Source organism: Gavia stellata, chromosome 4 (assembly GCF_030936135.1).
Source record: "Gavia stellata isolate bGavSte3 chromosome 4, bGavSte3.hap2, whole genome shotgun sequence".
Classification (NCBI taxonomy): Eukaryota; Metazoa; Chordata; class Aves; order Gaviiformes; family Gaviidae; genus Gavia; species Gavia stellata.
This window is the reverse complement of record NC_082597.1, coordinates 39,972,359-39,987,771: the sequence shown is the minus strand read 5'-3', so window position 1 is coordinate 39,987,771 and position 15,413 is coordinate 39,972,359. Positions and strand designations below refer to the sequence as shown.

Below are 15,413 nucleotides of genomic sequence, written 5' to 3'. Positions count from 1 at the left end.
ACTTCTGTATGTAGTTCAAAAAACCCTTATGATTTAATATTCTTGGGGGGGAAGCGTGTCTTTTATTTTAAATAGTCTTCAGTTGCTTGGTGATTTTGCTTGACAAATCTTGCTTGCTAAACTTTGTTTGAAAATTTTTTATTACCAAAAAAATCCCAAACTATCTTCTAGCACTGGTTAAATGCTTTTGAAATTGCAGAGTTCACTACAGACTTTTGATCAGAACGCAAAACATTTATTCCTATAACTAATGTAGCAAGTAATCATAGAATAAAAAACCCACAGTCTGCTTTGATATGGTGTATATATAGGACTGACCGGGCAGCAATGAAATATGAGAATTTGTACAGTGGTCTTAATGACCAACTCTTTTTATTTTTTTTCTCTAAGGTTTGTATGATTTTACACTTGTTTAAAAAAATGTCTTTTCCCCTTCCCCTCTTAAAGGTAGAGACCTGTGGGTTCTTGTTCTGGGAAGGTTTCCAGCCCATCATAAGATTGGCATTCCAGAGTTCAAGTATGTTGCTAATATGCATGGGGATGAGGTACGTTTCAACTTTTGCAATGTCATTTATACCCAAATCACTTACCAGAGGTTTAGAGTGAACTTCTCTCAGGTGTGTGCTACTTATTATTGAGGTATGTCATACTTCAAAGAGGACCTAATATGTGTGTATTTCTTGAGGAATTTTGAGAATAGTTTCCTTGTTTTGGTGGAAGGGCTTCAGGAGACCTTACATCACAGTGAAGAATCCTACAATCCTACACCTAAGACCTCTCAAGTAGAGACCTTTGTCGTCTTCACGTGAATAAACACAGGGGCTTTAACTTCCCTGACAATGAGTCAGATGCAGTAGTTTGCTTCTACATTATTATTGCCTAGGCATGAAGTATGAGTGATAGAACTCTTCAAATACATTCTAAGATTGACTAATAATTGCTGTGAAGCACCAAATGATTTATTTTAGGAAGAAAATTTCTCTTGGGAAGCTTAAGCTAGGAGTACCTAGATTCACCTGAGAAAACACAGTAAGTACAAAATGCAATTTCGGAATTAACTTACTGTGGAAAGAATGCCCACTTTTTAATGATAAAGGAGAAAATGGTGATTATGAGCCTTCCTGGTGTAGTACATGAATCTGGAACAGAAAGACTCAAAGCTTCACTCTCCTCCTATAATCTTTTCTTGCTTTCCGTTTCCCTTATTCTTTGGCTTTATCTTCTTATATTAGTCATGTTCAGGATAAGTTTAAACTACACAATATATTTTCTATGCAGTCTTTAATGCAAACAGTAAATTATTCAACAGAAATGGCAAAATTTATATATATATATACACACACACTGTGAATTCCCAAAACTAAGAAAAATAGATGTAGTAGAAAGTGTATCCTGTGTAAAGCATAATGTATCACAGGCTACTGCTATTACGAATACTGTGTGTGAACACTTGCATGCCTACAGGTACTTGGCACATTAATGTGCCAAGAATTTTCTCCAAGTTAGACTAGTTTGACCTTGACACTAGTTTCACCTTTGACAGTGGCTATGCTCAAAGTGCTGCTAGGAGTCCAACTGCTTTGGAATTTAACTCTGTGTGGGAGGAAGCTGATTCATGGTTTCAAATGGGTACACGTGTTACTGGATGCCCAAGATAGGGTTTGCAACTCCTAAAACCTGGTGTGTGTTAGCAGGGTAGCCCAGGGTGCCTAGGAACTGAGGCACCATATGACAATCCCTGCAGACGGGAATTGCAAACCTATGGCTACAGATGACCCAGCTTTGGTGGGAAAGGGATGGAGGGCAGGATATGACCTCATCCAGAATGGCCTGGCTTTCAAATCCAATATTGCTGCACTGCAGAAGGCCGCCACTCCTATTGAAAGCTCTACAATGAAGCGCTCCTGCTACTATCACTGTCCAGCTGGATGTGCACAAGGAACTTTGACCATGGAGACACACGCTGTTTGCATATCCACAGGGTCAGGAATTGCTGGAGATCAGGCAACCTGGATCACTGCCTAGGATCTAAATTTTTTTTTATTGACTTTGTGAGGAAATGATGCAAGACCTTTTTTTTTTTTTAAATATCCAGTGCTGTGTCTGAGTTTGTCTGAGCAGGGTTGATCCTTGAGCTCCCTTGGTACCATATAGCACTAAGTGCTATGCTACATTCTAGCTTGTTCATCAGACCAAGCATACACCTGGGGAAGATTCTGGAAACTGAGCTATTCCTTCTTTTCAGGCCCTCATGATCATCTTTGCTTTATGTTTTTTTGTGTATGGATATAATGCACAATTGGTGTTTGTTTTTACTATCGGACCATAAATGTATTTCAGATGGCAGGAAATTAATTCCTTATATAGAGAAGCATTGGAGAACTTGAATATTTTTTCCCATAATCTAAGATTCTGCTGGACTAGTCACTGGGGAAAGATTCAACTATCCCTATAATATATTAAGCAGAAAGTTTTGCACTAACTGTATGAGAAGTTTCAACTTTTGTTCCACAGTCTTTCATAACTTAAAATTGTAGGATTATGGCTACATTGATCTAGTTAGGTCTTTTGTGCTTCAGTGATGCTTTCCATAAATGGTACACCGTGAGAAGAGTTCTGTTTTCAAGTGTTGTTTGATGATGCTGCCCTTCTAATCTGTTATGATTACACAAATGACACTTTTCTTTTTGACTCAGCTGGCTGGCTGCTCCGAAAACCTAAAAGTTAAGGGGAGCCTAAATTGCAAGTGTGCAGGCTGTTCACGCATGCTGCTGGAAGAAAATACAGGTTATTTAGAGAGCTGCCCAGCAGGAAAGTTCTAATAAAATAATGCAAGTACACAATACTAGGAAGAGGTATTTTTTCAGAATTGGAAAGATTTTTTTTGTAAAGTAGGTTAATTTTTCTTAACAAGACATGACCAGTCAAGGTTTAAATGATTTTGTGATCGCCATTGCGAAATAGAGTGAACTTTTGCCCCAGATCCCCAGAGATGCAACAAGACTTCCCCCCGTTCTTTCTGTGCCTGTATGAAGTTGGACACCATTTTTAGCAGTACTTTTTGTTTAACCCAAGCCAGATTAAAATTGATAATTAGAGGTAGTTCAGTCACTTGCAACTATGTGGAACTTTAATCAAAATGGCACTAATAGACTGCACAAAATGCATAAGCCTGTGAAATGTTAATAAAGTCTGAGGAAGATGAGGGAGGGGTTGCCTGCTGTTCTGGGGCTAGCTCATTAGAGTGGCAGTCCCTGTGTTTGAGGACCAGAATCGGTGTTTTGATCTGGAGAGCTCAAAGCAAATTAGAGGGGGGGGTTCTCTTGTCAGTTGCTTTGTGTGGGGAGTAGTGATGGGGTTTTTTTTCTTGTCCTAGCTCTCATTTTGAATTCCTCAGTGTGTACACTTGCACATTCCTCTCTGGGGCAAAAAACTCATCATATTGACCAAAACCAAACCCCCAAACAATCCTTAGTCATAAATGGAGAAGAACTATCCCCTTTTGACCAGCTGTACCAGTGAGTTAAGTCCAATCTACACAACTGAACTATATGACCTAATTAGAAGACTGTTCCTAAACCATGCATATCACAGCAGGGAATCTCTTTAAGGAAAAGCATGTCCGAACAGAGTGTAAACTACCTGTGTGTTTCTGCTTGTTCCCTTTAATGTATTAAGTATATGGCTTCCTTAACTTTTCTGCAGCTGTAGTGTAACTGGGCCATCACAAGATTAACTCTTGCCCAGGATGGTGATGCTGATACCAACCCTTTTCTCCTACATCATTCACTTCTGATCACTTTCTTTTCTTAGTGTAGCAGTATTTTGCTTCTTTCATTACTTGAAGCTGAGCCTGTACTGATAGGCCTGAACTACCCTATATGGAAGGATGTGTATCTTGCTGGCTTATCTTATGATTTAAGTTAAAGCAACTAGACCCTATTTTCCATGTCCTTATAGACATAGTCATATCCACGGAATGGTTTCCTGAGATATGGTGACTTATTAGGGCTTGAGTGACTGAGAACTGGGATAGGTTTATTTGTGATCAATATAATTGGGGCTTAAAAAAACCCAAACAACAAATTAATGAGTCTTATGTAGAATTTTTCATTCTCAATTCCAAAAAATGAATGGAAGCTGTGTTCATACTATCAAAATACCACTATAAAAAAGATTTTTTTATCACCCAGTTGGGCAAAAAGCATTGTGTCCACATACCACACTTCTTATGCCCTTTGTACTGTGCAATATAGTATGGAAGAGATGTAGCAGGGAAAGGAATACCTATTCTAGAAAAGAGAATAGAAAAAAGAGAAATATTATAGTATATTATATATTATAGAAATATTATAGTATAACTATTTTCCACCTGGCTTCAGTATCAGCTGATGCGATGTAAAGAAGGTCAGAGGCACTAGAGACTTCACAATTCAAAGCAACCAAATCTATTTGCTAACCTCAGACTTCAAAAAAGCTGGTTGCTGCTGATACCGCTTTCAATACAGGTAGGGCTGCTGCCTCGCCCCAGTTACCTTTCTCCTTTTCTTTACTCCCACTCTGCTGAGTGGGAAAAGAAAGTGATCCTTTTCTCAACCAGGTAAAGCCTAGGCTGAGAAGCCTGAAGCCTGTGGAATTTGTCCATGTGGTAACATCTTATGCCAGTCACTAGTTCAAAAGCAGGCTTTATGTTGCCATTTCCTTCAGTGATAAGCCAAGGAACTGTGATTCCCTGTCATACATGTGGTAGTTCTCATATTTCCATAGTGATTGCTGCTATGGAAATAAATGGCTATGTGCCAAACTGTATTTGCACAAACAGTCACTTTAACACTGGTGTATTTCAGTAAAGAAGGACAAACACAGTGGGGTGTGTCACAGCTGTGAGTAATAATTAGTGCTGTACAAGTGTTAAAAAAGAACATCTTGTAAGTGTGGCATTTAAGTGGTAAATCAGGATGTACTATTGGTTACTCTGCTGTAACTCCGCTTCCTTAGGTGGGGTTGTGCCTGGTATGCTGTGCTAGGTCTGTAGAGCAGTCAGGGCTGGAGCAAGGAGACTGGCAAGACCGTGTTGCTCTGAAACAGGTCCTACCTGATGGTTTGGATCTTTCTTTCAACATAGCTCAACTTAAAAACCAGGCCATGCTTAAGGAAAGAATTTTAATCATAAAAATGGGCAGAGTCTATCCACCCGTAGTCCCTTGGTATTAGGTCTCTGTCATGTGGTAACAAAAATCTTTTAAAAAGAGGGGTGCTGCAGGGAAGTGTTGCAGTGCAGGTGCAATTGGAGCTAACCTTAATCTTTTAACTGGCTGCCACCGGGGGTTCTTGAGTAACCCCTTCAGTAGCTGAGTAGGGTGCTGACTCAGCCACACCAGAAGTGATAGTCAGCGAGTTTAAGGGGTATGTCTACAGAAATATTGGTCACACCCTTTTCTACAGTGTTGATCCATGCCCTGACACATGCATGCTTCTTCACTCAGGACTTCCCCTGAGGATCACTGAAAGTCTTTCTTGCTGACTCTCTCCCTTTGGGGCACACAACAAAACTGACAGCTGAAAGTGCGCAGAGAAACTTAATATCTTACTGTATCCCTAGAGGTGGGAGAAATGGTTTTCCTTTGCTTTTGCGTCACACCTCATCTGAGGTACAGCAAAACAATGCACCTGGGCATCACCCTTGGGATACTACAATTAAAACCAAGTATTCATCATGTCTTCTCAAAGCCCCAGAGCACATAAAGGCTATTCCCTGCTCTCTACATGTTCGTATTAGACTAGAGCCACATTCAGGTTTCTGTCCTTGACTTTACTGTCAGCAACCTACCTCCACTCTGTCTAAATCCTTTATCTGAAACTCTAAAGTAAAAATAAATGTCTCGTAACTTTTCTCCACAGGTACAGCTGACATCTCTAGTAACAGGGTAAAGCTTGGCTGGGCAGGAGTTGCTTTCCAAGGGCTTGATCAAAACTTGAGCTATAGTTTCCCATAAATGAAAACTTTCCCTTTCCCTCCCTTCAAACACCTCCAGATGTGCTTTCTCAAGAAATGCAGGTTACTTTGGATCAAAATAAAACCACCCCTCTGTCACCCCATCAAAACAGAGTGGTAATAAGTATACTGTCCCCCACCAGGGAATGATCAAAGTACGAACTCTGTGGTAGAGATTGTTGTACTAAGTACTCAGGTACAACAGCTATAGAAGTAATCCTATAAAACAGGGTTAGTTTTTAAAATACTGTATATTTAAGCGAGTCTGGGTTTAACTCTTAAGTGCAAAGAATGTCATCTATGAAAAACTGGTCAACTTCCCTTCTTTATAAACATTGTCCCTTGCCAACACCTTCTCTTGTTGGTTTTCTTATCTTTTTTCCCCTTCTCTACCCTTTCCTGCTTCTCTACCCTTTCTTTTCTGGATGTCTTTTTGTCAGGCACTGAAGAGAAATACGGTAGGAGCAGAGGCACTTTCCAGGTTCCTCCAGAGAGCGGTCCAGTCTTGCCTGTAGTTTAGCATCTCTGTGGTAGGGCTGTTCTTGTTGCTTCTGAGTCTGCTAGCTTTCTCTCTTACGCCCAGGGCCATGATTTGGCTGACTTCTTTCCCTTCCTTTCTTCCCCTCCACTCTGTATACTTCCCAAGATGTCTATCACCCAGAGCTGGAACTGAGCTGCTTGTACAAGACAGGTTCTGTTGCATCCCTTCTTAAATTTCATGGAGTAAATTTATCAAATCTGCAGAGCAGTCTGTTTTCATGTACTCAGGTGCTGTTTTGAAAGCCACTGGCAACGGAGGAAATTAGGTACCTTTTTCCCCCTTTGTGAAAGCCCACTTGCTGTAGTGTCTAGAAAAAGAATCACTTAGTTATTAGTACAGTAAATGCATTTGTGTCACGCAGCTTCCCCTAGCAGATTACTGGATGGTGGCTTGCAGGAGACTACCAGGAGCTGACAGGGTTAGAAAACTTGGGAACAAATTTGCTGGGGGGCAGGGTGGGAAAAGATCCTTCTTTTTTTTTCCTGTACAAACAGCATGGCAGAATTGCCCAAGTACCAACTTGGAGACCATGATCGCCTTCAAGCATGACACTTAAAATGGTGTGATCCATAACTTAGCAGAGTCATGTTTGGCACTACATTGTCTGTTTGTTTGTTTCTCCTGCGATAAACAGCAATTGCTGGCTAACTGGCAAGATATGGTTTGCTCCTAACCTGAACAGCAGTTTCTCCTAGCCCTCCTTGCCCCATCATGTACCAACCCAGCTTCTGCAGGCAGAGCTCCTGGTGGACACTCCTGCTGTGTTCCTGTTTACCTCAACACCCAGAACAGGATTTGCCACTTAAAATGCACCGATGTGAAAACTTAACAAGATATTAGTGCAGCAAATAGCTATAGAGAAATACTCCTTTTCCTCTGCCTGATTTCACCTATCTTTTACCTTAGCCTGTACCAGTTTGGAAGCAAGATGTTTATCTGTGACACCAGGTTCATCCAGTAATGCCACTCCATGTTCCTCACTTTAGGGGGAGGGGGGGGGGGGTGGAATCTTTGCAGTATTTCCACTTTAGTGATGCAAGACTCGTTCTAAAAGACACTGAGATGCTGTAGCTCTGAATTAGAGCCTGCAGTGATTTACCAGGCTTTGTTCTTGGAGATAAAGTAGAGATTAATTTATCTCCAGAGCACATCTAGTTGCAAGTCTTGATTTGTTCCCAGCCAGGGCTTAGGAACCCTACAGCAGCTTTGAGGCATGGGTCACAGTGCTATAGAAAATGCTCCTGGAAAGTATGGTCCAGTGAACACGGTACTAGTGGTTTCTGGGGTAGAACAGGATTGTTCTTAACTCACTGTAGCTGGAACTTGCCACTATTTTGCCTGAAATCTAATAGACTAGACTAAAGGGAGATGTCCTGCCAGCTTTCACAATCTATACAAACTTAAATGAATGAAAATACGTATTTAGCTTTTTCTCTGCCACTGCCTTTCCTTAATCCAAAGTTTGCATTCAAATGTCCTTCCACCTCTTTTTCTATGGATTTATATATACTTGTTTAGTTTCCCCAGTGCCTGTGTTCATTTATTAAAATAAAGCAGTGTAACAGAGAATATAACAAACAGAAGTGTCTATGGGGCCTCTTTTGATCCTATATTAAAGTTGACTTCCCATAAAAGGGGATCAACAAGAAAAAATCCTGCTCTGCAGCACCCTGAAAAACATGGAAGGTGTCTCCTTCCTTTCTTCTGAACCATCACTGCCAAGTGGCGATGCACAGCACTGATGCTTATGTGTGGGGCCCAGGGTCCCTCAGGCATCAGCACAGAGCTGACTCTGCAGTGCAACTGAGATAATGCAGAGGTGCATTTCCAAGCCCATGTGATCTTTAACAAGCAGCCTATGCAGTTTTAGTTTTTGATAGGGCTATGCCTTATCCATGCAGGATTTAAGCAGTGCAGCTGACACCGTCAGTTTCCCGTTGCAGAAAAAGCTCTGGTTGATCTGGTTTTAAAACCCTTGTGAAAACCCTCCAGTGACTTCTTTCATCTGTTAAATTACTTTAAATATATTTGGGGGAGAGCATAAAACAAAATAGTGTTGACCAGAAGGCTCTTGTGTGCCTTGTAAGTCTGTGTAATCCAGTAAGAAAAACCTGTAAGTGTAAGGTGGTGGGTCTTTTTTTTTTTTTCTTCTTCTCCTTTTTCTTCTTCCATAGCAGACTTAAAATAAAATCTGTGCTTCTTTATACAGACTGTTGGGAGAGAAATCCTGCTCCATTTGATAGACTTCCTGGTGACCAGCTATAGACGTGACCCAGTTATTACGCGGTTACTCAATAATACCCGGATTCACATCATGCCAACAATGAATCCTGATGGATTTGAGGCTACAAAAGTGCCTGATTGTTATTACACACAAGGAAGGTAAGGGTGGCTTAGGAGGGTGGGAGTAGGTAAAGGAAATGGGTGGGGAGTAATAATTGGAGGTAGCCAAGAGACTGAATCATACTTGGTGGAGAGGATAGCCTAGAGGATGTGTTAGGACTAATTTTGGCCAGTGCTGTTCTGAAGACGCACTGTTATGGCACAGAGTTTTTGGAAGACTGAGTCAGACTGGTGTTTATATGTGGTGCGGCTAGACAAAATTGGTCAGAATGGTGTAATGACCTATCCTTTTAAGCAGGAGACCCAGACTGGGAATAGAAGCACAATAACCTATTTAGACCTTTAGGGTGCTACAAAAAAAGTAGGAAAACTCCACCCACAGGGATCTATTTCAATTGGAGAACTCTGTAACACTTCTTAATGAGAAAAATGTGTGTCTAAGCTTGTTGAATGGATTTCTAGAAATGTGTTTAAAGATCATGTTGAATGCAGATCTAGTAAGAGGGAGGAGTTACACAAGCAGAGCTAACTATAATAGGTGCTGTGCTAATAGTAGTGCTAGGAAAAAAACTTACGCTGAAGAAAATGTAACCTAGCATTGCATCCTGTGCTACTTTTGCATTCTTTAATGTGACTATTGCAGAGACCAAGAAGGGGAGAAAAAGTTTAACAAGCTAGAAGAGGGAAGAAGAAGAGAGAGTGAGAGAATGGGAAGCAATGCCAAAGGGACAAAGTTGGAATTTGTAGAAAAAGCAAACTCATGAGCTAGAAGTTCTCTTGGATCACTGGCCATGGCAACGTCAGAAGCAAGTGAAAAGGTAGTTTAGGTAGTTTAGTTCTCTAGGTGACCAGAGCAGGTCCTCCTTTTTAATGGGAAAGAAATTTAGTCTTCCACAAATAGATAGGACTTTTATGGAGGGTGGTATTTTCTATCCCCTCCCTGTCAAATAGAGTTTCACTAACTGAGTTTAAAAATTAGTACAGCTGATGCTAAATACCCTCTCTACTCTCCTACTGACCTGTCTGAGTGAAAAAGGAAGAAAGCATTTGCACAGGCTGGACTTTCAGGTACAGGGGGAAGAGAATACACCCTGTGTTTCAGTCAATTTTTTGGTTTGTGTCCAGAGTGACAGGAGTACAAGGGACACAGCATCCAGTAGTTACCTTGGTCTTCTATACAAGTGTGAAAAACACATGCAGAAGGACAACATCCTTCTTATCTGGCTTAGCTTTTTCTAATTCACGTATGTGTAGGTGTGTGCATGCTATATGCATGTTAAATATTATTCACTGTTTCCACCTGAAATACAATAGAAGAATGGTTCTTTTGTGTCATATGAAAATTCCAGTGCTGCCAGAAAGCAAGCTGAAGTCCATCTTCTTAATGCTTGAGAAGATTTGCAATGGTCATCTTGTCTGTTTCCTGAAGACACTAGCATGCCACAGATCTTAAGTACTGGGAGGCTTGCGATGTGGAAGTGTCTGTAGGCAAAACGGTAATGGGAATGTCTTCTCTTTTTCTAAGGTACAATAAGAATGGAGAAGATCTGAACAGAAATTTTCCTGATGCCTTTGAAAATAACAACGCTAGCATTCAGCCAGAGACTCAAGCAGTGATGAACTGGATAAAAAATGAGACGTTTGTTCTTTCAGCAAACTTGCATGGGGGTGCCCTGGTTGCCAGTTACACCTTTGATAATGGTAACTCAGGTAAGCTAGTAACAAACTCTCTTCTCCACAGCTGAATTGGTTTAGGAACTTTAGCTGTACCAAAGCAAAATTTATAAGGATTTCTGCAAGGTTTTTCCAGCTTTTGAGCTGGGATGGGCAGACCTTGATAAACCCCATCAAAATTCACTGCCTGATAATGGCTATTTGGGAGATGTGTATCCTGTACGTAAGCCACACTGTGTGTTTTACCAGTAATGAGTTACATGATGGCTATCTTTATTCTGCAGTTACTGGCTCTTTGAAAGGCTATAGCAGGTCTCCAGATGATGATGTCTTTATTCATCTGGCAAAAACCTATTCTTTCAACCATGCCAGCATGTACAAAGGGACTGGGTGTGACAAGAGACAAACCTTTCCAGAAGGCATTACCAACGGGTATTCTTGGTACCAGCTGGAAGGTAAGGATCTCAGTGATAATTTTTTTCAGCTGCTTCAGATGTGATGTTCTCACTTTCTCCTGCCATCTTTGATGATGAAAGGGGTGATTTTTGCCCGGAGTAGAGGGTGGATGAGGGGAGTAAGCCAATGCATTCATGTGGATTCTCTAAGCAGGACCTGGGTGTTTGCAGACTCTCCCAGTCAGCAGTTACACAAGTGAATGAGGCAGTCTCTGCTGTCTGGCTGCTTCTGTGCCCTTTATTAAGGCCTGCGTAGCTGTATAGATTATACGCATGCACACGCACTGGTGTGGCATGAAGATCTTGTCCTTTCAGAAAGAAAACCAATCTTCTGTTCAAATATCACTCTTTTTTTTTAATGTTTGATTATTGAATGTTGTCAGTTCTAATGTTTGATTACTGAAATGTTGTCACTGCTATTTATGTGTAGCCACATAGAATATGGGTCCTGTGTATTGCAGCACTGCATGTTGCTTTCACAGTCTGAATTCAAAGCCTTAAAAGGCTTTTAGGATGGCTTTGGCAGTGGCAAACTCTATGCCAGCCTGTGAATTTATCTGCCCCTATTTAGTTGGGAGTGCTTGAATGAATTTAAGTCAAAGACCCACCCTTCCTCAGCCACAATAGTAATTTCTGAAACATCACTGTGCTTTAGAAAACAACACTCTATATATAACTAGAGTAATTAAGTTGGTTTTCCACAGGAGGCAGTAAATACAAAATGTGACATTGAGGAATAATTTGTCTGGTTTACTTTTCTTACAGGTGTGATGCAAGTACCAACATTTTAACTCTCCTGTTTTTCTTCTAGCTTGAACTTGGTGCTTCTTTGCAGCTAAACACTGTTTTATTTCACTTTTAAGGTGGAATGCAAGATTACAACTATGTCTGGGGACAATGTTTTGAAATTACACTGGAGCTGTCATGCTGTAAATATCCTCCAGCAGACCAGCTGGAAAAGTTCTGGAGAGACAACAAAGTTGCTCTGATCGAATATATAAAACAAGTACATCTAGGTGAGTATGCAAATGGAGAAGGGAGCTGAAGCTGAGGCCAGGCTGGTGGGCAAAGTGGGAACTCTTCAGCACCCTGGGTCAGTGTCAGAGCTCACAGGTGAGGAGCTCTGGTGTGAACTTGGGAGCTATGGCTTCTGAATAGCAAGTGCTACAAGGCCAGGGATGGGTAAGGGAGGAGAGCTCACAGGTGTGTCAGGTGTGGGGCGATGGGCACTACTGGGGTGGAGCAAGGGGCTTTAAATGTGCTGGGGCAGGAGCAAGGGACAGGCCCCTGGGGCTGTCTTACCATACACCCCCCTCAGGGAGTCTGCTTTCCTGAGCAGCCTTGGGGCAGGCATTTATTTCAGAGGTCTTTAAATGTGTGTGTGTGTGGACAATGTTTCATGGGTCTTTCCTGCTTGTATTTGGTATTTTCGTAAGGCTTTCCTATGTGTGATCTTGACCTCACAGTTGGAAGAGAGGTGCTGCTTAGTGAAGTGGTGGTACTTTACAATGAGTTGAAGGGTTTGCACAAATCTGTTGCTTATCTTGCGTTTTGTTGCTCAGAATGTCTGATTGCTGTTTTATCTTTGCTTAATGCCAGCGCTGCCTTGAAGGTGGTGTGTGAGAATTTATGGAAACTACTTCATAATCAGACATTGTTGGTATTCTACCGTTGGGAAGTACTAGATAGGAGACTGACTTACTTTAAATTAAAAAAGGCAAAAAAACCCCAAACCAGTTCTGAAGATTAAAGCCCTTCAGTAAAAGACATGTACAAGAAGTATATATGATGATTCCAGCAAATGAGATTTACAAGCAGAGATTACAATGCTGCTTTCTAAGTTAATGTGATGGTAAACTATTAACAACAACAAAGGATTTTCTATTTTAATTCCCTTCGATAAGATAGAAGTGACTAGTGATATTATTAGATGTGCTTGAAATCACTGAAATAAATAGCCTTTGAGTGCATCCAGCAGCAAATAGTCTGACTTTCTTGGAGAAGGAGGCTCACCACAGTTAGAGGTTGTGATCTTTCTCTCCTTTCCCTTTTCCACAGGTGTCAAGGGTCAAGTTACTGATAAGAATGGGAATCCTATTCCCAATGCCATCGTGGAAGCCAAAGGAAGGCCTCACGTCTGCCCCTACAGAACAAATGAACACGGGGAGTACTTTCTTCTCCTTTTGCCTGGGACATATGTGATCAATGTAAGTGTGCGGCCTTACTAAATTATTGTTTCGAATTGCATTGAGCTCCTGAGCACAGTGAGACTGCAGCCTTATAGACAAACGAGCTGAACTTGCTCAAGTCATATACAGGAGCTGTAAAGACTCTTTAGCAGATTTAAAAGAAAACAGTATGTTAAAACACGTAAGTCAGCAGGAAGGAAATTTTTTGGATACAGTAAGATCTTGAGTCCCCAGAATGTCTAGAGATAAGCACTCATCTGACCCAGATAGTGGAGCCAGCTGGGATGAGTGTCTGGACTGCGGTGACACCAGCTTGAGGTGTTTGAAACAAACCGCAGAGCTCTTGAAGGGTGGGGAGGTGGCAGCTGGGATCCACGTAGCCTGAGGCAGCAACGGGCTGACAAGGCCGTAAGGCCTCAGTGACAGTTATTTCCTTGGAATGGCTTCTCTGCAGGGGTTGTCAGTAGCTGGTATTAGAGAACATCCATGCAGCGTAGGCTCTGCCTGCTGCCCTCCAGGGGCTTATGCTTAAGTGTAATTGCAGGATTCCTGCTCTTGGACAGCACACAGTGCACCCCCATTAGAAATAAACATTCTGTTCTCATCTCAGGGGTTTTTGGTGTTTAGTCTTATTGCTGTAACATGAAAAACTTTACTCTTTTCTCATTCTGTGTTCTCAAACCTATGTTTAGAACACTTTTCCTATATGTTGAAAGTGTAAATAAGCATGTTAGATAATGATCGTTTCACAGCTGAACTCAACGTTTCAAACCAAGTAAGAAATCTTTCACGTTTGCTCCCAGGCTACTGTACCAGGATTTAAATCAATGCTGAAGACAGTGGAAATACCCGACAATACTGGTAACTTCAGTGCTTTGAAACACGACTTCTCTTTCTCAGAAGTCTCTACCAGATCAAGAGCTGCTTCATGTCCCAGAACTCCCCTCTACCAAGAGCTCCAACGGGCTTCAGCTGCAGTAAAACCAACTCTGCATATCTTGGTTTTAATGACCATTATGCTTGTAATTTTCAAATAAAGTCAGGAATGACATGGCAAGGCAAAATCTTCCTGCACAAATGCAGCTTTTCAGACAAGGAATTGTATATGCAAAAGAATGTATGTTTTTATATACCAAATTCTTGGATTTACAGTCATGTTTATTGTATTTTGTAAAATATTGGCTCGACAATCAACTGTTTTACTTTAATTATAATAGACTATCATATTTTTCTACCTAAGTATTTTAGTCTAAAGAAATTCTATCATTATGTCCATAGGCTGTACAGAATTTTGATGTAGAAAGTACAAATACATTCTGAAGAAGTTGCCCGGGTTCAAAAAAGTCTAGGATTGTACTGCAAGTGTTTCATGCAAACTCACTTTCCTCACTGAACCAATAGCTAATGTGCCACACAACAGTAAGCAATTAGCTCAAGCCTAATTTCTCATAATAAAGCCACTGCTATAAATGAGGAATAGCATTTTTATGTATGCTCTTTCTTACCTAGACAGATGAGACTGCTCAGGGCTGAAATAAGGTAAAGACCAGTAACACAGACACATAAGACAAGAAGTCAGAAATGGAGTGTAGGTATGTGCCCAAGGGCCACATTGCAGAAAGCCTGATGATGATCTGTGCCATCAAGCAAAAGAGTAACTCAGTTCTCAGAGACCTAAGACAGAGCTATTGAAAATTACTTGGAAAGAGTCTTTTGACAGTTTTATACTGTTGCTGTTGTCCATTTTTTACTGAATTTGGTATGGAATGGAACCACATACGATTCAGAATTTTTTCATCTGAACAGTTTTAGCAATGGCTTTGGAGTGTTTAAGTATGTTTGACAGCCCTTTTACTACACTGTTCGGGCAATGTCTAACAAACAGGCGTGCCAGAAGCTGGCAGGCACACTCAGTAGCCCTGTTCCCCTGGTGAGGCATACCACATGCAGAACAAGCAGATTCCTTTCACCTGGCCAGTTGCAAGTCATTTTCAGGGCCCTCTGAAGCAGCCCAATAAAAACAGTTAGCACCATCTCCTGTGTTTATTTTAAAACTATCTATCTGCCAGTAATTTTCTTAAGCAATTTCAAAAGTAACCAGAAGATATTATCCTTGGAAACATCAATCTTTTCTTGTGTGGAGTAAATAAAATTGCAGGAACATGGTTAATCTTTTGATGACTTTTTAAACATACCACCTCCACTGAACAGGTACT

General features: G+C 41.0%; 1 protein-coding gene across 1 annotated transcript; it reads left to right on the top strand.

The window, feature by feature from the left end:
- The first annotated feature begins 515 nt into the window (after positions 1 to 515).
- CPM (carboxypeptidase M) lies at positions 516 to 14,234 on the top strand. Its single transcript, XM_009821501.2, has 7 exons — positions 516 to 545; positions 8,746 to 8,918; positions 10,405 to 10,589; positions 10,838 to 11,008; positions 11,872 to 12,024; positions 13,067 to 13,215; positions 14,001 to 14,234. Exons 1-7 carry the CDS (start codon positions 531 to 533, stop codon positions 14,232 to 14,234), a joined length of 1,080 nt encoding a protein of 359 aa, XP_009819803.1. The 5' UTR covers positions 516 to 530.
- Positions 14,235 to 15,413: the final 1,179 nt, after the last annotated feature.

Bases quoted from the DNA above. Each gene is read 5' to 3' on its own strand.
- CPM (XM_009821501.2), top strand. The intron at 8,919-10,404 runs GTAAGGGTGGCT...TCTTTTTCTAAG, and splicing joins TGTTATTACACACAAGGAAG to GTACAATAAGAATGGAGAAG. The intron at 10,590-10,837 runs GTAAGCTAGTAA...TTTATTCTGCAG, and splicing joins CTTTGATAATGGTAACTCAG to TTACTGGCTCTTTGAAAGGC.